Here is a 25163-nt window from a genome sequence, read left to right as displayed (position 1 = left end):
TCCACTGAGCCAAACCGGTTTCGGCACCAAGGTATTTCTTGTAACCCATCTATGTCCCCTCCTTTGATTGCAATGTATAAAATAGATGAAAAGAACTGCCATTCTCTGGAGCATTATCTCAATCCGTTGACTCTGCTTCCTGGCAATTGTCGACAGTTTGGCTCAAATAAACTCACAAAAATTCTTTACAGGATTAAATGTTTTTAAGTTAACAAAAGTTTCCATAGAATCAGAATCAGAATATGCCGAAGGGCAATTTTTTTGGTAAAGTGCCATATAATAAATAGTTTAGTTTTTACAGGCCAAAGTCTTTGTTGAAACGCCTCATTGGAATGACAGTAAGCAACACAAACAAATGGGCACAGAAGTTTGAATTTCATATAATTCTCACATGCCCCATATTATTTTGATTTTTCCCTGACCAATGCAAAAATGTAAGAAACATTCTTAGTTCGTGGGCTTCACAAAAAGAGGCAGTGACAGGATTTGGCCCGCAGGCTGTAGTTTGTGACACCCTATTCCTGTAGGTGAATGCATAGGTTTCCGTTGAAACTCACATTTTCCCTTACAGTAAGTAGCACGGGAAGTAACATGGGTATACAGTTATTTGTGCAGCAGCAGAGTTGCTGCCAAATAAGTTACTGCATGTAATGTGCTTGGAACAGTGCCTACCACTCTCATTACTATTGTGGAACTACGGTCAGAAGCCCAGCTAACAGCCAAGACCAAGGTCAAGTTCTGGACCTGTGGCTCCCACGCGGCTGCGCGTAGCGGAACTGTAGCCCCGCCTCCAACACCGTGAGTCTTTGTGGGATTAGACTTCCGCCCCGGTAGCTGACATGGCCACTGGTCTGAATGCCTGCTCAGGAATCTCGCGAGAATCTCGAAATAGGGAGAGCTAAAACCATAGAGCGTGATAACTGTCTAAGATTGGCCATCTCAATGCGGGAGGCGGGATGACAGGCGTAATGGTGGCCTGAGATTGGTCAGTGCTGTCTGAGATGGTAAGAATGTGACGACAAGCCCTAGCTGGTTTGGTTCAGTGGATAGAGCGTCGGCCTGTGGACTAAAGGGTCCCGGGTTCGACTCCAGCCAAGGGCACATGCCTGGGTTGCGGGCTCAATCCCCAGTAGGGGGCATGCAGGAGGCAGCTGATCAATGATTCCCTCTCATCTATCTCTCTTTCCCTCTTCCTTCCTCTCTGAAATCAATAAAAACATATTAAAAAAAAAGAAAGAATGTGACGACAGTTACCCTTAGGCCAGTGCAGAAAGGGGCGGGGAAACGAGGTGATACGTCAGCTGTTGGCAAGCGTGGCTTGTGATTGGTCCATACGGCTATGCCCGTCTTCGTTTAGGGATTGGCCAAGGGGTAGGATGTCGGCCTTTCATTGGATAAGACCTCTCAGGGCGGGCAAAGTGGAGCACCGAGCAGTCAGCACATCCCGGGCGCAGCCGGGACGCACGATTGGTCGCCGCGGGCAGGGTGGCCCGGAGCGCCGGTCCCTGGATCCCCGCGCGCGATGGCGTCGGGTGGCTGGCGCTGGCTGCGCGGCCTGTGGGCAGCGGGGCAGCCCATGTTCCAAGGCCGCGCGCTGCTCTTCACCAACACGCTGGGCTGTGGCGTTCTCATGGCGGCCGGGGACGGCGCGCGCCAGTCCTGGGAGATCCGCGCCCGGCCCGGCCAGAAGTTCGACCCCCGGCGCTCAGGTGAGAAGGCTGCTAGTCCTTGACCCCAGGGAACCTTTGACCCGACCCCAGATTTGGAAACCCCTGGACCGTACCCGCGGGCCATGACCCCTAACCCGCGGGCCGAGTCCCCGGCAGGACCCTTGATCTCCGCGCGCACCCTACAACCTGACAGCCGCTACCCGGGTCTCCCCTCCCACCCGGGCCTCTGCCCCATCCCTTCCCCAGGCTCCATTTCCTCCAACTCGGAGCGTGTCCATCCACTCCCACCCTTCGGGTCTCGTCCCCGCCCACCCCTTGGTCTGCTTCCCTGCCTCCTGCATTGAGGGATGAGCACTCAGCCTGGGACCTTGCACCCGGGGGTGGACCCCGGCAGCCTGCGCGTGTGCCCTGGCCTCGGTTTCCTTCTCTGGAAATAGGGGCGATGGTAGAATCCTCTGCAGGGCGGTGAAGGGATGCGGTGAGATGTAAAAGCAGCCCCTGGGATGGAGCCTGGCAGTGGGAGACCATCTGGGTGGTCTCTGGAGGGGCGCTGGGCTTCCCCAGGGAGAGTGGACGGGAGGTTAAGGTACTGACCTGCCCCCCACCCCTTGGACTGCCCTCAGTGAGCATGTTTGCTGTGGGCTGCAGCATGGGCCCCTTCCTACACTACTGGTACCTCTGGCTGGACCGCGTGCTCCCTGCGTCCGGCCTCCGTGGACTTCCAAACGTCCTCAGGAAGGTCCTCGTCGACCAGCTGGTGGCCTCGCCCTTGCTGGGTGTCTGGTACTTCTTGGGTAAGGAGCCCCATGAGCTTGAGCTTTGCAAACCCTCCTAGGCCAGCCTTGTGTTAGGGAGGACGCCAGGGGCATTTCGGATGCACCTCCCTTGGTGGGTGGCCCCAGACTGGAGGCTGGGTCACAGGACAGACCTCGTGGGGGCAGGTGTGAGTGGCAGAAGCACAGACGATGGCACTAAGTGGAGGAGGGATGGGGACAGGGTCTGATGGGGCTGCTCTGGGGGGAAGGGGCGAAGGGGTTCCCAGAGGAGAGGAACTCGGCTGAGACTTGAAGGCGTCAGCAGGTAGAGGAATGGCCTGAAGGAAGAAGAGCCGATGGGGCAGTCACCCCAGCCTTTGCCTCCAGGAAGAAAGTCCTCACCTGTTCCCCACCCCACAGGCTTAGCTTCCTCATCAGTGAAGGACAGGTAATAAAACAGCCTCAGCATCAGGAAGGGTGTGTCCCTGTCCTTCAGATGGACCTGTCACTGTGACCCCCCCCCCCACCTGTTGTTTCTCCACACCCACCACACGCCTACAGGCCGTTAAATGTAGGTTCCTCTGCCCGGGACATTGTGCCTCTCCGGTCATTCCCCTCGGGCTCCATCATCAGGACTCCCTAACCTTTGACACGCTCATCTCTTCCCCAGGTATTGGCAGCCTAGAGGGCCAGTCCCTGGAGGAGAGCTGCCAGGAGCTTCGGGCCAAGTTCTGGGAATTCTACAAGGTGGGCATGGCACCCCGAGCCCCACCGCCCCGTTCATTCTCCTCCCCCGCGGCTCCCTGGGCCCACCCTTTACCGCGCTCTGTCCCTCCCCACAGGCTGACTGGTGCGTGTGGCCTGCGGCGCAGCTGGTGAACTTCCTCTTTGTGCCCCCCCAGTTCCGAGTCACCTACATCAATGGCCTGACACTGGGCTGGGACACGTACCTTTCCTACCTGAAGTACCGGGTGAACGCAGTGGACAGACCAGGCACCCAGGGAACTTCTCAGGGGCCACACATGTGAGCCCCAAGTGGCAGGACAGCCCCCCTCCAGGGTGAGGGCCTCCTGCGCCCTTGACAATCCGCACCCCACGGTTGGCAGGCGGGAAGCTGATCACCAGCAGGGGGAAGACCGAGCCCCTCTCAGCAGTCCAACAGGACCTTAGCCAGGTCCCTGCCTCATCTTTCCAGTGAGGCTGACTTCAGCCCCCAGACAAGGGAGGGCGTGGTGAGGAGCCGGAGGAAGGGATGAAGGTGGCATGCGACCAGACCCTGTTGTGTGGACAGACCCCAGGCACCCTGACACCCCGGCATGGGTGGCCCGGTGAGGACGGAGTTGCCCCACCCCCTCGACTAGATGCCAGATGAGGCAAAACTGATTCCAGCTGACCACCCACCTGTGAGGACGGAGTTGCCCCACCCCCTCGACTAGATGCCAGATGAGGCAAAACTGATTCCAGCTGACCACCCACCTGGGTGGGAAGGGGGATGGGCCCAAAGCAGGGCAGGGTCCTGGGCTGAATTCCAGTCCCACACCCACCCCCACCCCCCACTCCTGGGCATCTGGCTGGGCTGCCCCTTCCAAGCCCACTACCAGGCCTTACTCTTCCCATCTGGAACATAACCATGAAGATGGACAGTCATCCCCCAGGTCTTCTCACTGGGAGCCCCTATGACCAGGATGTCCCATCTTCAGCACTGGGCCCCAGCCACCCAGCCAGTCCCACGCCCTCAAAACTGCTGGGCTGGGCTCAGCCCTGGAACAAAGGTGGGGACATTGCCTGTCCACTCAGCAGGGCCTGGCCTGGGCAGCACCAGGGTCATGTTCTGATTGTGGGCTGTGGAAACTTCATTAAATTCTCTCTGTCACTGACAGTCTCACAGATGACCATAGCCAGCGCTGGCAGGCAGCACTCATAGACATAGCATCGTCCATCCATTTTATTGGGTGTGTGTAGTGTTGTCATGACATCTCCTGGGAGAACTGGGAGCACATTTGACACTCATGACGTCAGGTCTGTGGGGGTATTCCCAGGTTCGTGAGGAACCACTGCAGCCCCCGCTTAAAAATAAGAAGGTAAAACTTGGGGCCAGGAGCGAGGTGGGCCACTGTCAGGCTCTGACCCATCCTGTGGTCCATGCTGAGATCCCACTGTGGCCAAGGGGCTGACAGGCCTGGCTGCCTGACATCACCTGGTCACCCTGCCCTCCGGTGTCATCTGGCCCCCTCTTCAAAACAGAGCTATAGATGGGGTGACTTTTTAAAAAGGTGGGGTTCTAGAGAAGAGGATGAGCGGTGAGTTCGCGGGGCAACAACACGCCACGGCAGAGCAGAGACAGGGCTGTATGTACAGGGTGGGGTGCAGGGGGTGGTGGTGCCAAGCCCCCAGGGGATATCGCCAATAAATAAATAAATAAATAGCTACAATAATAAATAAGGGTGACGGGCTAGGGCTCGGTCGGGGCAGGGTCTTGTGCCCGTGGTCAGGAGGGGCCGGGAGGTGATTGGGGAGGGTAGGGCGGGGGTGGGTAGGCCAGCTCTCAGCAGGCGCAGTCCTGGTGTGGGGGCGCCTGCTGGTCCGTGAGCTGTGGGCCCTGCTTGGCGCCTGTGACAGCAGGGTCAGCCGTGTCCAGCGACTCGGACATCTTCTCACAGATGACGTCCACCAGGCGCTCAAAGGTCTGCTTGACATTAATGTTGTCCTTGGCACTTGCCTCAAAGAACTCAAACCCTGTGGTCAGGGAAGAAAGGGGTGAAGACCTTGGGCCCCCCGCTCCCCAAGACATTCTCTGAGGTCAGAAACCACTGCAGGTTCCTAGCGCCTACTGCACCATAAAGGCCCTGGCGAGTAACGTGGGGCAGTGACATTTAACTGGGTCAGCGCTGTTTTCTGCCCTCCTTTCTTCACCCGAAAACTGTCCCTTTCTTGGCCTGGCTGGTTAGCTCGGCCGGTTAGAGTGTCGTCCTGCTGTGCCGAAGTTGTGGGCTTGATCCCCAGTCAGGGCACTTACAAGAAACAACCAATGAATAAGTGGCAACCAAGTGCTGTTTCTCTATCTCTCTAAAATCAATTAAATAAAAAATTTTAAAAGACACACCCACACACAAAACTCCCCTTCTCATCGTCCCCGAGGCCCTGGTAAGACTCACCGCCTGGCCCAGTCCCATACACTGTCCCTGGTGTTATCTGACATTCACATCCAGCCATGCCTGCGCCTGCTCACGTTCTGTGGCTCCCTATTGCCCTAGGAAGGGCCCAGCTCTTCAGCTTGTGGTCAGACCCTGCCTCATTGGCCACATTCATCCCAATTGCCCTCATGTTGCAACTGTGTAAAAGCATTTGCCAAAATGCATAGGGTCTTTCCCACTCCGGCCTTTGCCCAAGTTGTTTCCTCTGCCTAAAGGACCACCCTGTCTTAACCGGATGCAGTGTCCTTCCTCCACGAAGCCTTGGAGGCAATCCCCACTGGACTTCCCCAGCCCTAGTGCTTATATCCCACACAGCTGCCCACACAGCTGGAGGCCAGCAGCACCCAGCATGAGGCGGGGCAGTGAAGGTGTCAGAATGAATCTACCAAGACCCACTGTACATGGTTCCTGGGTCACGGCCAGTTTGCCGAAAGAGTGGATTGGATTTGCATCCAGACCTCATCTGGCTTTGCTGTGAGGCCTTGGGTGTGTCCCTTCCCCCTCAGGGTTTCAGCGTCCCTCCTCTAGCCTGTAGGTGTCCAGCCCCTCCAGGCACTCACCAAGGTGGTCAGCCAGCTGCCGACCACGTTCGGACGACACCACTCGCTCGTCCTCCATGTCACACTTGTTCCCCACAAGCAGCACCTGCGCATTATCCCACGAGTAGGTCTTGATCTGGGTTGACCTGGAGGAGAAGGCAATGGGCAGGTTAGGGCTTGGAGGATCTGAGGTCCACTCCTTCCCCCTCTCCAGCCCTCAGCTCCCCATTTCCCTTGAACCTGGCAGGTTCCATTTCTCCTCCAGCCTTTGTCCTGCCGGAAACGCGCTGCTGTCTGTGGGTGTCTGTTTCAGAGTTCCCTGCTCTTCAAAATCTCTTTCAAGCAATCTCTTTCACCTTCCCAGATCCCTGCCCCCAGAGAGAATTTCTCTCTCCTCAGCAAAATCAGAAATTTTCTTAAAATTTATAATTACTTCTGGGCAGAAATGTAAATGTGTAAGTCCTTAAACCTGTGTTAACTGTCCTTATATTGTCTGTTCTCCCCCCACACCCTCAGATTTTTTTTCATATGTTTCGTTTCATTTTTCCACCTGAAATCTTTTCCCCCTGTTATTTTGAGCCTCATTCCTCCTCAGAAGACAGTTTGAGGAATGATGAGGCAGAGGCAGCAGTGGAAGGAGACAGAACAGGGTGGAGGTATCATAGGGACAGACCTGCTGTTTTAATGATTATAGATTGACAGCAGGTCTGGGCCCCCAATATTGTTATTTATATATCTGTCAGGGGACTAGGGACCCCTCATCAGCCTACCCCCCAGGCTTTGCAACAAACCCAGCTCAGAAGACAGTCTGAGAGAGGGGGTGAGGGGGTGCTCACCAGTCCTGCACAGCGTTGAAGGACTCCTCGTTGGTGATGTCATACATGAGGATGAAGCCCATGGCACCCCGATAGTAGGCTGTGGTGATGGTTCGGTACCGCTCTTGCCCTGCTGTGTCCTGAGGAAGAAGAGACAGGGTCAGAGAGGACCCCCATGCGAGTTCTTCCGTGGAAATGAGCTCTGAGACAATCCAGTCCAGCTCTCGCAAGACCCAGAGCTTGCCCAGAGGCACAGGGGGCCAGGGAGAGCCAGCCAGCCACCGGCACCAAGAATGTGGTGCTCAATCATCCTATAGAGTCCGGCACCTGCAGAACTGTCCCCTCATTCATCAATGCACGTGTACAGGGCACTGCCCTGTGCCATATACCACACTGGGCACTGGGGGAACAGCTGTAAAAGCAGATAAAAATCACTGCCCCTGTGGGACTGACAGCTCAGTTGTGGGAAACAGAAAATAAACACATGGCCGAAACCGGTTTGGCTCAGTGGATAGAGTGTCGGCCTGCGGACTGAAGGGTCCCGGGTTCGATTCCGGTCAGGGGCATGTGCCTGGGTTGCGGGCACATCCCCAGTGGGAGATGTGCAGGAGGCGGCTGATCGATGTTTCTCTCTCATCGATGTTTCTAACTCTCTGTCTCTCTCCCTTCCTCTCTATGGAAAATCAATAAAATATATTTTTTAAAAAAAGAAAGAAAATAAACACACGGAAGAAAATGTATACTATGTCCGAGGGCGGTAAGGATTGAGGAGGAAAATAAATGTGGACCTGAAGCAAGTGAGAGGGCACAGCCAGGCCAAAGGTGCTGGCGTGGACTGCTTGGTGAGTTTGAGGAATAGTAAGGCAGAGGCAGCAATGGAGGGAGACAGGGTGGAGGTATCACAAGGACAGACCAGGCAGGGTCTCCCATGCCAGGGTGGGGTTTGGGGTTTACCCTGTGTGAGGTGGGAGCCCACGGAGGCTCCTTCAGATCTCTCTGGGGTTGTGGGAGGCAGCCAGGTGACCCTGGGGAGGTGCCTGTCCCAGGCAATGAGGTTGGGGGGCCAACATCTGGTGAAACCTCAGACTCACATGGAAGAACTTGCAGACGAGGAAACAGGCACCAGCCCAGTGATGCTCCTGCAGATAGGAGGTGTAGGAAGAACCCAGCATTGGCTCATCCCTCAGCCCTGGCGAGCACTGACAGCTCCCGTGGAAGAGGAGGGCTCTCTCTCCTGTGCCTTGGGTGCACAGTAGGCACATGGTAAACGCCCAGTTGTGTGAATGAATGAATGAAGAGATGGGCAAAGCTGGGGCTGTTTTTCCGGGAAGGGAGGGAGAGATGGAGTTAGGAGCCCCCCAGCTGGACCCACCCAGATCTGCAGCTTGATCCTCTTGTCATTGCGGTAGATAGTCTTGACCTTGAAGTCTATGCCCACAGTGCTGACAAAGGCGGGTGTGAAGGAGTCGTCCGCATAGCGGAAGAGGAACGATGTCTTGCCCACGCTGCTGTTACCAATGATAAGGATCTTGAACATGTAGTCAAAATTCTGGTCCGAGGACTCCTTCTGTCCATAGCGAGAGTCTGTGGCTGACGCCATCTGGGAATGTGGGGCACAGGCTAGTGTGAGGGGTCCTCTGCCATCCCCAGGCCCAGGCCCAGGATGGAGAAAACTCTAGAGCCACAGAGAGGAACTAGCGTTCCACCAGAAGCCCCAGTACTACTAACTGTGGAACCCAGGGCAGAGGGCCTGATGTGACCTTGAAAGGTGGGGGAAGGGGAGTGTATTTCAGGAAGGAGTTCAGAGAAGCCAGGATGAGGACACCCCTGCAGCCCCCTCCGGTAGACCTGTGCCCCAGGTCAGGCTGTAACCCTACACCCTAGGGCTGTGCCCGGAGGGGGTAACTGCGGCCGGCCCCGCCCCCCATCTATCATTTATGTTCCTCAGAACCCAAAGCGGGCACACCTGGACAGTCCGCCTGGATGCAAATCTGCAGCCCCAATTCCAGGCTGAGGGAGCTCAAGCTGAGGCAGCTGCATCACGTGATAGGGGTGGAGCATGCACACGCTCACGTGCACACAGCAGGGCACACACCGGTAACAACACACTCGGAACACAGAACAGAGACGCAGACGCCTGTCTGCACACCGGCATGCATATATAAAGGTGCAAACCCAGACGTGCACACGGCGCCCTTCACACATGCAGGTGTGTGTACGTAACCCACACAGGCACGCATTCCCCTGTACGTATGCACACAGCCGTGCACGCACACGCTCAATCCATGCGTTTCTCTCCACAAGCATGCAGCAAGGGCATATTTGGGTCAGGACCCACACGGAGTCACATGAGCATATTCAGGTACACGCAAGGGTGCATACAGACCCGCCCACACAGGCGGGCGCGCACACGCGTGTGCACACCCCGCGCACGCGCACGCAGTTTCCCGCAAGGCACTCGCCTCCCCTCCCCCTCCGCCGCAGAGGCGGGGGTAAGAGGGATGAGGGTAGGGCAGGTGAGGGGAGCCAGGGCCCTACTCCTCCCCAGGCCTGCGACTACCTCATCCTCCCTCTATTTAACCCCCACCCACCTCGTGCCCTAACCCTGCCAATCCACCATCCAAATGAAGTTTATTTAGATGCTTTCAGCGGGAGCGCACCAGCCTCCCAGGAGCTCACCTTGCCCTGCACCGATGCGGTGACGGCCACAACAACGGCGACTTTTTTGGCGGCGACGGTGACGAGCCTCCCGTGCGAGGATGGAGGGCTGCGCGGCAGCAGCTGGAGCCCCTGCAGTCTGCGGTGACGTCCTGCAAAGAGCGGGGCGGGGCCTCACATGCAGACACGGCCGTGACGCCATCCTGGGGCGGAGCCGCGCTAGAAGAGGTGGCCCACTGCCGCACTCAGAGCTGGAAGGGGCGGGACTCTTGCGCAGATTGACGCACAAATGGGGCGGGGCCCAGTGTGAACATCCAATAGCGGGCGGGAACGTAACCGGAGGGGAGGAATCGCCTTCTGGTTCCGCCCCTTGTAAGTGTCATGGAGGCGGGGCTGCGCAGCAATCTCTAACTGGCCTAAGCATCCGAGCGACGGGCCGAGCAGCCAATCAGTGATTATTATCTTCCTCCTTCGGTCCATTGGTGGCTCCCGAGCTGTGGGTGACAGGAGGCCGAGGCCTGGAGCGGGTCCGGGTGTTTGGGGGGCGTTCCCCTTCCCCACCACCGCTCTCCCCAGACCAGGAAGCTGTGTTCTCCTGTCACCCCCCCAAAACCCCCCTTTCCAATTTTAGAAAACAGAACCAGAGGTGGAGAGCTGCTCCATACCTCCTATGGATAGGGTTCAAAAAAGTACAAAAGAAGAAAAAGCGGACATAGGAGTTGGGAGACCCCGTCCATTTTCTGAGATGAAAGACCCCAAAGTGGGCCTGGCTGATAGATGCACCACCCGGTATCTGAGATGAAATAAGAAACAGGGACCAGTAGAGTCACCCTCCCCACCAATTCCCAGAAAAAGGGAAGGGGCTGATGGACGCTCCAACAACCCCACTCCTGCCGACGCCCATTTTCCAGAGAAGAATTCTAAGAAAAGGCAGAAGTAGGGCGGAGAAACCGCCTGACCCCTAACCCTGCAAAGCCCAGGATAAAAGAGCCGGACGCGAGGCGGGTACCAGCGGGTCTTGGGCTTTCCCCTCCCTGGTTCCTGCGTTAAAGCCAGGGCCGGGGAGGCCCCCTCCCTCCTGGGGAAACAAGACTCAGCGAGACTCTGGGGCTGAGGTGCTCCATCGTCCTCCCCCCCCCCCCCCAAATATTGAGGCGGGGGAGACAGCATTGCGGGGGGCGGGAGAAGGAGACACCGGGCCCTCACTCCAGGTCCCGGCCCCAGCTCCCTCGGCTCCCCAGGAGGCTCCGATCCCCCACCCCCCAATGGCCCCCAGGAGGCGGGGAGGGGGGAGAGTCGCGTCCTGTTTATAAAAAGCTCTCCAGCTGCGCAGGCGACGAGAAACCAGAATAACTCGGCGCCTGGAGGCCGCCCCCTCAATGCACGCCTGTCCCGGCGCCCTGGACGCGCAGAGGGTCCCTCCTGCTCCGCTTGCATTTGGGAAATCTACTTTACTTCCGGGTAACACTTTTGTCCATCTCCCCCACTTAGACCATGAGAGTATCACAAACCCACTGCAGGGAATTGTGAAAATTCAGGAAATACATACAGAAATAAAGAATCCCACCCCAGGTTCCCGCACACAAAGATGGCAGTCCCAGCTCTGGTGCGGCTGGTCCAGGCACCCAGTGGAAGCAGGAGCGTGAGGCCCCTTGGCTCCCTGACCCTCCTGCTTTCCGCTCCGTCTGTGGGTGGCACTTGGAAATACCTGTTTTTTTTCCTCAGGGAAAACACCACAACAATGTGCAACAGCCTCTGCCCGGACAGATTTGTATTTTAACATAAAAATAACGCAAGGCCTTTCTTGCTAAGAATCAGAATGTGGCTCTGGAACTGGAGATGGTTGACCGGGGGATGGGGAGCTTTGTGTTTGGGGTGGTCTCCTGTCTGGCGGAAGAGACAGAGCTGGATGGGAGAAGCACCCCAAACCCTCCCAGGTCCCGCCCCACTCAGCAAAGTCCAAACCCCTCCCTGAAACCCAGGACCCACCAAGTCCCATCTCCTCTTTCTCCTCCAGTCAGACACTCCTTCACTGGTTCCAGGTGTGATCTGGCCTCAGGACCTTTGCACCTGCTGTTCCCTAGAGCACTTGTCCCCTAGCTGTTCCCTCCCCTTGCTCTCCCATCCCCTTCAGCCTGATCAACCCCACCATCTCCTTCCAGAGGTTCCAATGTCACCCTGTCCTTCCTATCACACCTTTCTTTCCTGACACATCAGAAATGGTGATGTTGATGTGTTTATCCATTAGCCACCTGTGAGCTCTGAGAGTACCTACACCTGTGCCACAGTAGGTGTCCTATGATGGTATGGCAGGAATGAATGACTGAATGAATGAGTGAATGAGTGGAAGGAGGGTGACTTTGACCAGGGAGTTTAGGGAAGACCTCTCTGGAGAAGTGACATTTGAGCAGGAACCTAGAGGAGGAGGAGGAATTGGCCACAGGGTGAGCGAGGGAACCGTCCCGAGGCTGGAACTCACTAAACAAGATTAAGGGACAGCTCCTCTCCAGTTCTGGGAGGGAGGTGGAGCAGGCAATTTTTTCCCCTTAACAGAGGGCAAACCAAGGCCCTGAGAGTCACCCTAGGGCAGTGGTTCTCAACCTTCTGGCCCTTTAAATACAGTTCCTCATGTTGTGATCCAACCATAAAATTATTTTCGTTGCTACTTCATAACTGTAATGTTGCTACTGTTATGAATCGTAATGTAAATATCTGATATGCGGGATGGTCTTAGGCGACCCCTGTGAAAGAGGGGTCGAGACCCACAGGTTGAGAACCGCTGCCCTAGGGGGGTCACAAGAACTAAACGTTCCAAGGGGCCCCAAAGACTTTCTTTTTTTTTTTTTAATATATTTTATTGATTTTTTTACAGAGAGGAAGGGAGAGGGATAGAGAGTCAGAAACATCGATCAAAGAGAAACATCGATCGACCGCCTCCTGCACACCTCCCACCGGGGATGTGCCCGCAACCAAGGCACATGCCCCTGACCGGAATCGAACCCGGGACCCCTCAGTCCTCAGGCCGACGCTTTATCCACTGAGCCAAACCGGTTAGGGCCCCAAAGACTTTCTCCCACCCTCCTCTTTGGGTTTAGGGTGGGCCACCAAGGCAAGGACCCTGAACAGCATGTATCTCAGTGCCTAACTCAGGACATGCTTTCCTCAGATGTTACCTGTTATTGCGATTATGTGACCCTCACCAAGAGCCCACTTTATCCATGAAAAGACCAAGGCTTCAGGAGGTTAAGGGACTTGCTGAAGTTGTCAAAGTCCATTTTGGGGACACTGAAGATGGCGCAGTGGACCCGGCCCAGGCATCCGGATCATGGTCTGGAGGGAGTGATGGACATGAATCAAAGAATTCCCCAGAGCTTCCACCAGTGCCAGCCTGGAGTGGGGTGTTAGGGAGGGTCTCCCAGAGGAGAGGTCGCTGAGCTGAGACCCAACGGTGAGGATGAAGGAGAAAAGAAGCATTCCAGGTGGTGAGCAGAGCATGTGCAAAGGCCCTGAGGTGGGGCTGTGCTTCGGTGTGGAAAGCCAGAGTGGGTAGAGTGCAATCAGTAACGGGGGGCGAGAAGGATGCCTGTAGCACAAATTCAAGGGGAATATATTAGTATTCTTATGAATGGGTGAAGAAAAATCCAGAGGGAAATAAGGTGAAATGCTGAAGACAGGTGGTTTATGAATGAGGTTATAACTGAACTTTATTTTATTCTTTCCATTATTTGCAAATTATCTAAGGTGAGCATGCATTACTTGTAAGTCAAGGGGCAGGGAGAAAAATTGCAAATAATCATTCCCTAAAAAATTTTTGCCTTTTAAAAATCCAGAAGCAAATTCACCAAGTTCATGACCCAGATGACGTTTAATTTTCCCTCTGTGGAATTTCATCATTGATTGTGATGATGAATTATCAGTGGAGTGATTTAGTAATGAAGGGAGCTGTTCTGGAAGCCAGAGGATGCTGGGAGGATCTGTGTCACACACAAATGTTCAGGCACGCTGGGAAGGAGGCAAGTTCCAGGGTGGAAGACTGAGCCTTCCGGAGACAGGAACTGAACCTGACACTCGAGCACAGAGCGGCCTATCCGCCCCTGCCCTCGGCTGATCCAACAAGCGAGACGCCATAGGGGAGGGAGGCCAGCCAGGAGCACAGGACCCCCAAATTCGCCGCGCCTCCCGCCAGCCAGGGGGCGCCGCGAGCTAATGTCCAGCACCCAGCAGCGTGGCCTAGAGTAGGCCACAGGACTGCTCTGTGCCTCAGTTTCCCCATCCATGAAATAGACATACTAGTTTAAGTTAATAAGGTTTATTTAACTCCAGAGAAACGTTCAATGCCCCAGATTTCTAAGATATTTCAGGGTGCTCACAGACACTACCTCTCAACCAAAGTTTACCTAAATACTAGGATCAGGCCATAGAGGGGAATCTGAGGCCCAGGAGGCCTCCCTAGGAGGTGTCTGGGGCACCCTCAGAATTGGGAGATACAGGGGTGACAGGAATTGTGTGCTTTTGTGGCTGTTCTATAAGAGGGCGAATGGGGGGGTGGCCAGCAGGAGGTCCTGAGGTCAGAGAGAGCAGGTGCACCCAGAGGCACCTGAAGACAGAAATCACAGCTACTTAAAGCAATAACTGATGCACAAGCAGCAACCGGCCACTTCAATCTTCAGAGATGTCCCCACACAGAGCCCTCTCTCTGCTGCCCCCTGACCACCCCTCCAGAGCTCCAGAACCAGAGTTGGGACTGGACAAAGCTTTTCCCCATTCAAGGTCCCCAGCAGATGAAAGGGAGGCGCCTGTGGGGGCATCTCCTTGGGGCTGACTCCTCACCCCGTTGCACAGGGCTGCCCCAGGGGCACAGAGCAGGCGCAGGCCTGGCACACAGTATGTGCCCAATAAATATCGGATAAAGAACGGAAGAGCAAGTGATGGGTGTGGCTCAAGAGTGACCACTGGCGAAGCTGGGCCTGACCCAGCCCCAGCGTCAGAGCTGACGCTGGAGGAGGAGAGGTCAGCAGAGCCCGGGGTCAGAGTGGACCCCAGCCAGCTTCCATCCTGACACTTGCCTATAACTAAGGCTGTCTGTCCCCCTCAATGTGTGGAGAAGGCAAGGCATGAGTCATCTGGAACCTCTTCCTGGAAAGTCCACCCACTCATTAGGGCCATTAGGAGCCAGATGGCTCAGCCGTTACATTGCCCTCATGGTCCATGCAGGGTTTGCCCACGGTCCTCTGGTTGTCTAGGCATAAGGCCCCAGGGTCTGAGCTGGCCTCGGGGGACAGGAGGTCAGTGTCAGGTGACTCTGAGGCCTCTTGGGCCAACATTCTCTCCTCCTCCTCCTCCTCCTCCTCCTCCTCTTCTGCCTCCTCCAGAGTCAGCTCAAACTGGAATCTGTCAAGGCCGCCCTGCTCAGGGCTGGTGGGATCCACGGGGCTGCGGGGGATCTTGCTCAGGTACCACTCGCGGTTGTCCTCTAGTGTGTCCAGCAGGTCCTGTGCATCTGGGTGTACCAGGTCAGCCCAGGTCTCCCACAGTGGGTGGGCGATGTAGTCAATGAAACCCACCTGGGGGGTGATAAGGGGTTGCGGGGGGGAGCGGGGTGGCTGTGCTGTGAGGCACCATGGAACCCAGACCCAGTTAAGCCTCCAGGCCTAGGCTGTTCTCTCTCCCGGGCATGCCCTTTCCTAACGCCTACTCATCCTTCAAAACCTTCTTCAAACAAGCCCTCTTTTCGAAAGTCTCCCCTGCCCCTTCTGGGCTCCCCCAACCCCTAAGTCTTTCCTTCCACCCAGCACAGACCCCTCAGGGCTAGGTGTATGTGCCCCCAGACTAAGACCCCCCCTCCAGGGGCCCCACATCACTCAGAATAGACATTTTCAACCCCCTTGAGTGCAGATCCGTTTCCCAGTAGCCCAGAGAGAACGCATCCCCGCCTGACCCCACACAGCCCCGGGCAGACCACACCCTCGGGCCACACTCCCTCACTGACCAGCCAGGGGTCCAGCCAGAACTCAGGGGGTCGGCTCAGCTACTCCTTTCTCTCCCCGCCCCAATGCCTGCCAGCTTGACCCGGTCACCCTCTGACCTGGGACTTCTCCACCGAGGCTGTGTGCTTGTCGCACATGGGGCTGATGTCCAGGCCCGACTCCCGCTCGCGGTCTCCCTGCTGGAAGAACTCGGCCATGATTCGGTCTGTCCACTGGCGGTACAGGGGCAGCGGCTTAGTGGGGTTGCTGAGGTCCGCACAGTGCACCAGGTTCTGCAAGACCTGAGGAGACGAGGCTGGGGAGGGCTCGGGCCAGGCCACCCCAGGCCCGGCTAACCCCATGGCCAGGCCGGTACCATGGACACACCCTCTTCCAGGTGGGGAAACGGAGGCCCGAGCTGGGGAGGAGTGGCTAAGCACAGCCACGTGAGCCTTTTTGCCTCCGTGTCTTCAAGTCTGGCACACAGGCGACGCTTCATGAGTGTAGCTAAATGAGAGGCGTGGAAACCCAGGGCCAGCCCAGCCACTCACCTGGATGCGGTCCGAGTAGTTGTCCAGCAGCAGGACGCCCAGGCTCGTCACTTTCTTGGTCTCCACCATGGTCTTGAGGTCAGCCAGGAGGTTCATGTGTTTGGACATGTCAGTGGCCAGCACCTGAGGGCAGGTGAGGGGGGGATGACAGGTATGAGCATTGCTCCCACCCACCCTTTCCTCCCAGACATCACACCCCTCAGCCCCTCAGCCCTCTGCGTTTGCGTCCTCACCTATGAAATGGGGGGATGTCATGAGATTGGCGGCAAACCCAGCTCACAAGAGGAGCTGAGGCAAGGGCTCCACCGCTAAGGTCTTTAGGCTCATGGGATGCATTCCACATGTTAAAGATTAAATGTGGGGGTTGAGGGCAGCAGTGAGGCTCGGCCTAGGACATGGCCCGTGCAAAGGCCCTGGGGTTGGACGAGCTGGGGAACATAGAGGAAGCACTTATGGCTGGAGCAAGTGAGGTTGACTGGAACGGAGAGGGCCTCGGGAGGACTGGGGGACTTACCCAGAGGGCCATGGGAGCCATAGGAGGTCTTGAAGCTGGGAGGAACCTGACATGGTGCTCCCCAAATCTCCCTATGACCATGTGTGCCTGGGAGGGCTGTTTTAGCAATTTGGAGGGAAGTTTGGCCCCAAACATAATTGTTTAAAAATCAACGTCACTGGCTCTGGCTGGTTTGGCTCAGTGGATAGAGCCTCGGCCTGCAGACTGAAGGGTCCTGGGTTCGATTCCGGTCAAGGGCACATGCCCGGGTTGCGGGCTCGGTCCCCAGGAGGGGGCGTGCAGGAGGCAGCCAATCAATGACTCTCTCTCATCATTGATGTTTCTATCTCTCTATCCCTCTCCCTTCCTCTCGGAAATCAATAAAAATATATATTTTTTTTTAAAAAAAAAACTTTGCTGGATCCATATGAACCCAGTCCAGGAATAACCAATACCCAGCCCATGGGCTTCTCTGAGAATCAGACAAAAGTCTCAAATCTGCCAAACCGGTTTGGCTCAGTGGATAGAGTGTAGGCCTGCGGACTGAAAGGTCCCAGGTTCGATTCCGGTCAAGGGCATGTACCTTGGTTGCGGGACATCCCCAGTAGGAGGTGTGCAGGAGGCAGCTGGTCGATGTTTCTCTCTCATCGATGTTTCTAACTCTCTATCCCTCTCCCTTCCTCTCTGTAAAAAATCAATAAAATATATTTTAAAAAAAAAGTCTCAAATCTTCTTCCCAAACCTCCAGGTGGCCCCCAAATGGTGCCTTCCACCCAAGGCCCCAACTCTGTCTCAGCAAATGTTTAGTTTCTCTTCCCTGGGAGCCTGCGTTTCCTCAGAGCCCTCCCCACATGCTGTTCTCTTTGCTGACAACACTCCTCACCAGCCCCTCCCCTCCCCGCCCTGCAGACCCCAATCTCAGGGTTTCCTCTTGGGGGAGCCCCACCTGACCTTGAGCATGGCCCCATCACAGCTCTGCCTACAAGTCATCCATCACAGCTCTGCTTCGGGGTCCCCATCATCGCTCCCACCCATGTGTCCGTCTCTCTCACAAACTGTAATCTCAGAAAGGCCAGAACTGTCTTGGCCATCACAACAGGTGCTCAACAAATGCTTATAAAGTGACTGAATGAGGCACGAGACTCCAACACTTACTGGTGTCTTCCAACCAGAAAAACACCAAACGGACAGACTAAAAGGCCAAGAACAGTTACACCTGAAACCCCAGAGGCTCGGTTTCCATATCGCGTATGCGTGAACCGCAGCCAGGACCAAGGGCCTGGTCACCCCACCCAGGCCTTAGGGTCATTGCCCCATTTTATAGCCCAGGAAGCTCAGGCTCAGAGTGGAGGCACGCCCAGGCCCCACGGTGGGGCCGCCCCGCCCGCCCATGGCTGGGGCCTCACTATGTCAATGACCATCCGGCGCAGACTCAGCCACTCCTTGGGGCTGAGGTTCCGGAAGGCGTTGCAGTTCTCTGCCTGCAGCAGCTTGAAGCCCACAGCCAGGTGGTGGTTCTCCAGCACGGAGGCGTCATTGTACATCAGCGCCAGCTCCGAGTCTGTGCGGGAGGAAGGTGGAGAGCCTCGCCGTCCGCCCGACCAACCCGCCTCACCCAAAGGCAGGTTCGGTGAACTCTTGGCAAGCTCCTACTCAGGCATTGAAGCCCCAACCCTAAAGCCCCCTCCTCAGGAAGCCTTCTATGACCCCGTGTCTCTCTCTCTCTCTCTGGCCAGGCCCGACTCCACGGGGCTGGGGGCATCTGTGTTCTGCTCTGCCTCCTCGAGACTGGGGGCTCCTTGGGGACTTGGCATGGCAGGAAAGAGTGTGTACTAAGTGCTGATTGAATGAACAACTGAATCTTTATCCAATGAGGCTCTGGGACCCTCGAGTGAGAGGGCTCTCCTGGGGTGTATACAAGAGGTGCCCAATAATTGCTTATTGACGGAGTGTTCCAGATACCTCAAAGGTCCCTAACCTTCAAAATCTCGGTGGGCTCTGATGAGCTCTGCCGCATTTGTTATTCTCTCATTTATTGAGTGTCTCCTATGCACCCGGACCCGCCCTGAATACCCAAGGAGGAGAAGATTGCACAGCCATTTCGTGAACAGGCCGACTCGGCTCAAAGCAGGGCTGGGACCCCTGGGGATCACATGATGGACAGGTGGAGGCCTGTCACCAGGACCCCTAACTCACTGGTGTTAATGAGAAACTGGTTGGAGACCCCAGGATGGTCCACATCATGGATGGCGCTTGCAAAGATGGCAGCCAGGACTTCCAAGTCTGTGAACACAGCCTGAGCGGGCATGGGCATTAGCGCTGAGCGGCGGCTCTCTGCACTGCGCCCTGCACCTGCCCGGCCAGTCTATAGGACCATACCTCCAGGGCGGGCATGGCCAGCAGCACATGCGTGGACTGGGCCACGTCAGCGGCGTGCAGGCTGTTGTGGTAGGCCACGTCGGCGTGGTAGTGACCCTCCAGCGTCAGCAGGTAGGTGGCAAGTGTGTCCACTGGGATCTGGAACGTCTTGAGCAGGTCCCGTTTCTGGTTCACCACAGGCCCCCAGTGAGGACTTCCTCCAGGGGGCAGCACACACTGTTCCTACACCTCCTCTCCTTCTGAACTTCTATCCACCTCTCACATGCCCCATCTTCCAGGATGCCCTCAATTCTGAAATCACTTGGTCCTTGACCTTCCCCTCTGGTCTATCTCTGACCCCCACAGCAGTTCCCTCCAGACTAGGTCTCTTCAGGCCTGGGTCCATGGCTGAGGCTTGTTGACTATCAGCAATGACCTGTTCAGCCTAGTGAACTCCTATTCATCCTTCAATGCCCTGCTCAAATGATTCCATTCAGGGAAGGTAAGGAGTTGAAGGATATGTGTCCCCTAAGTTCTTGAGGTCGATAGGGCTGAAAGAAATCCAGGGGTATTGTGGGCAAGGTCATGGGGGTACCTGAAAGATGCTGAATATGATGGCTGTGAGGGGCCGGTTCCCACTTAGCTCTGCCACCTTGAACACATCAAGCCCCCACTTGTTGGTGTCTTCCAGTTCCTAAAATGTGAAGAACTGGAGCTGGACCCAGGCCCAACTTCCCCAGACTCTGAACCTGTGAGCCCCTCCCCCAGGTCTTACATTTAGCCCCACTTGCCCAGTATACAGGTGGGCCAACTGAGGCTCACAATAGGGCATCCAGGTAGAGCCAGAACCCTAACCCAGGTCTCAGCGTTCTCGCTGGGAACCCACCTTGGCCAGTTGCCCCTCCTGGTCAGTCTGGACCCCAAAGCATGGGATGGTGGCTGTGGAGAGGCTGGCACTGTGGGGGAGCCCCTGCAGGCCGCTGATCTGGGTCATGGGCCTCGAGGGTTCCTTGGGGGTTCCCTTGGGTAACTCCACCTCGGTCTGTTGGTCTGGAAGGAGGGGAGGGTGGGACTCAGAGAAGCCGATTCACCTGCTAGGGTTGTCCTGCCTCATCTCAGGTCCCAGACTTTGCTAAGTGTCAGGATCAACCTATTTCCTTTTTACCTGAATCCCAGTCAGCTCAGAGCAAAGTCCCTATCTACCCTCTTTTCGTGGCTGATCTCAGTAACCTCTTCTGAGAGCCTGGGGCTCAGCGTTTCCCCCCAAACAGCTCAGTGTCCTTTCTCTCTCCCAAGCTGGAGACCCAGCTATCTGGTTTCCTCCATCTCCTTCTGGGAAAACTTTTACTCATGCTTCACAACCCTGGCTTTAATGTCCCCTCCTCCTGGATCTTCTGCTCCTCCCGCGGGCCCGGCCTTCCTCCACCCAGGTGGCTGCTCTGCCTTCCCCTGATGAAGGTCTTTTCTCCTTTCTTCCTACCTCCGTATGGCGCCCAGGCAGTGGCCCACCACAGCTCACCCAGGAAGGTTTGGGAAATGTACTCTGACACCTGGTTCCCCGAGCGGCTGGTTTCAGACAAGTGAGTCAACTCCCGGGTCAGCATCCGCTTGAACTGTCGGGGGAGGTGAGGACAGTGATGAGGGGGCACTGCGGGCGGCGGCCAATGATCTCCGCTCGCTGGCCCTCCTCACCTTGTTGGAGGCCATCTCCCCCACCGAGTGCCGGGTCTGCAGTGTCTCCAGCTGATCCAGACACCAGTCCAGCTCATCCAGTGTCTCCAAGGCCAGCTTCTGCCCAGTGTCCTCTGGGGGCTGAGCCATCAGGATCCTGCCCCACCCCCACTCGGTGACCCCACCCCTTCATGACTCCATGTCTACATCTAGAACCTACAGCCCTTCCCAGTGGGGCCACTCCAGACCCCAGGATTTGAGTTCCAGGTCTGTCCCCAGTGGCTGTGTGACCATGGGCAGGTCTCCGCCCCTCTCTGGACCTCAGCCTCCCCATCTGTCATTTGGGCCTGGTAGACTCCAGCCCTGAGGGTGTTTTGGAGGGTTACAATGAGCACAGCCTAAGGGTCCATGGGCTGGGGAGGTCACCATGGAGAAGAAATTGGCAGCGGTCCCATAGCGTGAGGGAGGGGTAGGAGCAGGAGAATTACCTGGAGGAGGAGGGGGCTGACAGCCAGGTGGAGGGTTCCCGGTGGATGTCTGCCTGCAGTACAGTCCGCTCTGGGGTGGCCTACCTCACCCAAATGGTCCCACCCCATCCAGCCCACCTGTGGGCCACCGCCCCCTCCTCCCGGCCCTGCCCTCCCCTCTGCCAGGCCCCACCCCTGCCCAACTCCCTATGTACTTGGCTGCTCTTTGGCCTTGCAGGTGGGCTAGCGCAGCAACATTGCTCCGAACAGTCCGCAGACTGGCCAGGACCTGTTGGGAGGGGGATGATCAGCATTGGAAAAGGGGGGATCGATTTCGCCTGCTTGCCTCACGCAGGAAGGGGGAGGAGTGGGCACCCACCTGGGCAAAGGGCGTCACAATCATGTCTTCTCCATGTCTGTGGGGAGAGAGGACATTAGAAAGGGTGGCCAGGGAGCTGTCCAGCGCGGTCCCATCTAAGAGCTTTTGCCCACACTATGCCCTCAGCTGAGCTCATCCTTCCCTCACAGCGCCTCCTTCTGGTGCCCTATTAATCCCGGGGCTCCCCTTACCTGGCTCTTCTCTGGAAGCCCCTCCAACCTCACACATGAGGAAACTGAGTCCCGGGGGAAGCAGGGGTATTATTTTATCATTCTAGGCAAGTTCAACTGAGTAAGTGGCTGCTTGACAAACTCCTACTTAAACTTCAAAACCCAGCACAAAAAGCCACTTGAAGGAGGTGTGCTGAATGGAATGATAAAAGGAGGAAGAGACGAGTAGGTGTCATCCCACCAGCCCCAGACTCACAGGTCACTGGCCACAGAAGAGTTCCGGGACATGGCCTTAGGCAAGAGTTCGTAGTCGCTCTCGGAGCGGTACAGGAAGGACTCACGCCGCTGGCTGTGTTGGGTGACCTGGCCAGGGCCAGGCCCGACCTGAGGGTCCTGGGCGCTTCTCCCACGTGAGAGTGCATTTTCCAGGTCAAAGCTGGAAACAGATGAGGCATGGTCAGAGCCGGATGGCCTTTGGTAGCTCCAACCTGTCCTTTCACATCCTCCCGGGAGCCAAACGATGGGCCATGAAGGAGTAGCATACAGTTCGTCCACCTGCCTCACAGTCACACCCCTCCTCAGGGACCTGGCACCAGCCTTCCCACTGGGACCAGTCTAGGCTCCAGAACGTGAGCTTCAGATCTGGCCCCAAATGTCTGTGTGACCATGGGTAGGTCTCAGCCTTTCTCTGGACATCGACTATCCTGTCTGTAATATAGGCATGGGTAGAGTCTTCTCGGAGGGCGCTTTTAGGTCGTTACAGCTGAGCACCAGAGAATGACAACTGGGCTTCCACATTACTAAGAAGTCGCGTGGTAAGGTCACAGAGACTGGAAACTGACTATCTGGGCTCTCCTCTCTGGAGGGGTCTAGATCTTGCCCAAATCAGGCCAGTTCCCAGGGTCCCCACAGCGAGAGAGGCCCCGCCCCAGCCAGTTTGGGTCACCTGTCCCCTCCCCCAGCCCACACCCTCAGCCCACTTGGCCCGCTCCAATCTAGTCGACCACGCCCCCACATCCTTTACCCCCCAGATCTATTACTCCTGCTTCATTTCCACGCGAATGCTCTGCCTGTACGCTTCCACCTCCAGGCTTCCGCTGGGGGCCATGCCCGCTTCCCGGAGCACGTTCCTCCCCGCAGCACCCCTTGCTCCCAGCAATCTTCAATTCCTGCCCCCTCGCTCTTTCAGCCCGGTCCCACCCTCCCGCCACACCCTGACTGGTTAATGGAGAATCTGTGCTCATCCTCCTTGGGGTCAGAGGTCAGAGAAAGAGTGGGCGGGGACGCGAGCAAGAACGGAGGTTCTGAATGGGGAGTTAGCCACGGACAGGGGCTGCCGAAGGTCACGGGCTTTGAGAGCGCAGGCGGGAGACAGGTAGACTCCGGGGGCCGCCCACAACTTGGGGCTTCTGGCCAAGGGTCCGTGTCCACCTGGTCCCCCGCCAGGTCACCCGTCCGGGATTCGGCAGGATTCTGTCCGGTTCGGCTGGATTCGGTCCAGCGGGGTCGGGTTTGAGTAAGTTCTATTGGGCGTGGTCCAACTGGGCGAGTTCCTTCTGACTTGGCTACGTCCGACCGCGCTCGGGCAGGTTCGGATGCGTTCGGGAACATTCGGCTCTGTTCGGCCACACTCGGAGGATTCGGGAGCGCTTGGCTTTGTCCGGCCGCTCTCCGCCAGTTCGGTTTCAGCGGAGACGAGAAGCCGCTACCGCGCGTGCGTCCGGGCTCCCGCCTCGTGACGTCACGTGGAGGGCTGGGCTTCCAGACACTGACCCGCCTGGCTGGGGGCCCGGGGGGACTGCCGGCGGCAGACACAGACCCGCGCTCGGAGTGGAGGCCTGGGAGTGGCCACCCCCTCCCTCCTCGCCTCTCCCAGGGGCCTGGGGACGCGCACCCATGGATAGCTAGGGCGGCTGTAGCGGGGGGCGGCCAACAGGGTGCGGGGCTGCAATCCAATGAGCCGGCGCTCGGGGTGGAAGGCTGGTCACAGCCGGGGAAGTTTTTGTTTTGGTTTTTTCTGCTCTAATCTTAGCTGGGAGTGGCGGGGTCAGGCTGTGGTTCCATGACGCGGGCGGCGCGGGGCGAGGTCGCCCCGACAGTGGAAGCCGCAAGTCTGTCCATGGGTTAGACAGGTAAACGGAGGCACAAGGGCCTCGGAGGGACCCGCCATCCCCTAGCCTCACCTTCTGGCTCCCGAGGGCGCTCCCTCGACGCCCCTGCGCTCTCTCCGGATCCCTAGGCAGCACCACCCTCAGCAGGCGTCGGGTGGGTGCTCTGGGGGCGCTTTCCCGGACCTGGGACCCCCCTCCCGGGCTGCAGTGGCGCCATCGGAGACCACGGCCGCGACCGCCCGCCCCCGCCAGCTGACACCGGGACCTCCAGCCCCTGAGCCGCGAGGTGCCCAGACGCGGTCGGCGCCCACAAGCCCCATCCGCCTCCAGCCTCGCCCGCACCGCACAGTCGCTTCCTGAAGGGGCGGGATTCGAACCCAGAGAGGCGACGTCCTCGGAGGACACGGCCGAGTGGCGCTGGGGGATCCGCTCTCAGTCTGGGACGCGAAATGCCTCTCTTAGGCTGTGGGCGTCTCATAAAACCGGGTCTTCCTCGGGGACACGGAGAGTTTCCTGGGAAGCCCCCAGGCCACCTCTTGGCCGGCACCCGGACGGAAGGAGGAGCGCAGACCAAGGGGAGGGGGTGGCCCTCGCCCTTCCCCTCACTCCGGGGCGCTCAGGCCGCCTGCCCAGGCGGGAGGGTCAGGAGGAGACGTGAGCGTCAGCTCGTCCTGCTCTGGGCCACCCGGCTGGGAAGGGACAGCCGCGGGGACCCGGCTTGTGCAGCCCGCGTGGAGGGAGACCGAGACAGGACAGGGAAGACAGACCGAGGAGGGGCAGAGCGCCCAGGCCCCGGCCCGGGATCCGGCCCCGGCCCCCGCGCGCCCCGACGGCGTCCTCCCACCTCCACCTGGCGCTCCCGCGGACCCTCCAGCTCTCCTGTCCCCTCACCACAGAGGATGCGCCACGGTGAAGCGCCGCTGCAGGCGGATGCTCTGGTTCACCAGGAGCTTCCTGAAGAGCCCGGGGGAGCTGCGCGCGGGGTCCCGGGGCGAGCCAGGCCCAGGGGCCGGGGCGGGCGCGGGGGGACCCTGCATCGCCGCGGCGGCGTGGAGGCAGGACGGAGCGCGGCCCGCGGAACCTTTTCAGGACAGCCGCGGGGGCGGGGCCGCGGAGAGGGGACAGCGCGCGCCCCGCCCCGCCCCGCCCCGCCCCGGGTCCGTCCTGGGCAGCTCCCACCGGGCAAATGGGGACACTGAGGCACGGAGCTGGGTGCCACTCTCTGCTCCACCCCCCCCCCTTGGGGGCGACCCTCTGTGGCCTAGAACCCGGATATTATTCTACTTTCATCAGCCAACCTGTCTCGCAATAGTGCAGCTGTCTGGGATAACTTGGCTGAAAGAGTGAGATGGAGAAGCCAGAAAGG

The 25163-nt window shown here is 57.7% G+C and overlaps 3 protein-coding genes across 6 annotated transcripts in view; 1 reads left to right on the top strand and 2 right to left on the bottom strand.

The window, feature by feature from the left end:
* Positions 1 to 1412: 1412 nt before the first annotated feature.
* Positions 1413 to 4342, top strand: MPV17L2 (MPV17 mitochondrial inner membrane protein like 2). The gene is made up of 4 exons (XM_081092863.1): positions 1413 to 1709; positions 2294 to 2464; positions 3096 to 3172; positions 3268 to 4342. Exons 1-4 carry the CDS (start codon positions 1523 to 1525, stop codon positions 3451 to 3453), a joined length of 621 nt encoding a protein of 206 aa, XP_080948989.1. The 5' UTR covers positions 1413 to 1522; the 3' UTR covers positions 3454 to 4342.
* A 10-nt stretch (positions 4343 to 4352) lies between these two features.
* RAB3A (RAB3A, member RAS oncogene family) lies at positions 4353 to 10125 on the bottom strand. Its single transcript, XM_081092862.1, has 5 exons — positions 9653 to 10125; positions 8346 to 8573; positions 6995 to 7113; positions 6180 to 6304; positions 4353 to 5161 (listed from the first exon to the last, which is right to left on the bottom strand). The coding sequence occupies exons 2-5, from the start codon at positions 8571 to 8573 to the stop codon at positions 4971 to 4973; spliced, it is 663 nt and encodes a 220-aa protein (XP_080948988.1). The 5' UTR covers positions 9653 to 10125; the 3' UTR covers positions 4353 to 4970.
* A 3802-nt stretch (positions 10126 to 13927) lies between these two features.
* Positions 13928 to 25163, bottom strand: part of PDE4C (phosphodiesterase 4C) — a gene marked incomplete at its 5' end in the record, with an annotated part of 28633 nt that continues 17397 nt past the window's right edge. The window contains 15 exons of one of the 4 annotated variants that reach the window (XM_081093176.1): positions 13928 to 15195; positions 15717 to 15899; positions 16149 to 16271; positions 18048 to 18202; positions 18838 to 18937; positions 19021 to 19185; positions 19595 to 19693; positions 19886 to 20049; positions 20519 to 20612; positions 20692 to 20804; positions 21159 to 21211; positions 21353 to 21426; positions 21517 to 21553; positions 21943 to 22122; positions 24689 to 24834. In XM_081093176.1, coding sequence (XP_080949302.1) covers positions 14797 to 15195; positions 15717 to 15899; positions 16149 to 16271; positions 18048 to 18202; positions 18838 to 18937; positions 19021 to 19185; positions 19595 to 19693; positions 19886 to 20049; positions 20519 to 20612; positions 20692 to 20804; positions 21159 to 21211; positions 21353 to 21426; positions 21517 to 21553; positions 21943 to 22122; positions 24689 to 24834 — 2085 coding nt within the window. In that variant the 3' untranslated portion in view covers positions 13928 to 14796. Of the gene's footprint in view, positions 15196 to 15716; positions 15900 to 16148; positions 16272 to 18047; positions 18203 to 18837; positions 18938 to 19020; positions 19186 to 19594; positions 19694 to 19885; positions 20050 to 20518; positions 20613 to 20691; positions 20828 to 21158; positions 21212 to 21352; positions 21427 to 21516; positions 21554 to 21942; positions 22123 to 24688; positions 24835 to 25163 lie in introns of those variants that run through there. The other 3 variants (XM_081093174.1, XM_081093175.1, XM_081093177.1) reach the window with 3 other exon arrangements.

The sequence above is a fragment of the Myotis nattereri genome, assembly GCF_964212035.1.
Source record: "Myotis nattereri genome assembly, chromosome: 5".
In the NCBI taxonomy this organism is placed as follows: Eukaryota; Metazoa; Chordata; class Mammalia; order Chiroptera; family Vespertilionidae; genus Myotis; species Myotis nattereri.
Note: the sequence above shows the minus strand (reverse complement) of the source record. Positions and strands in the feature narration are given on the sequence as shown.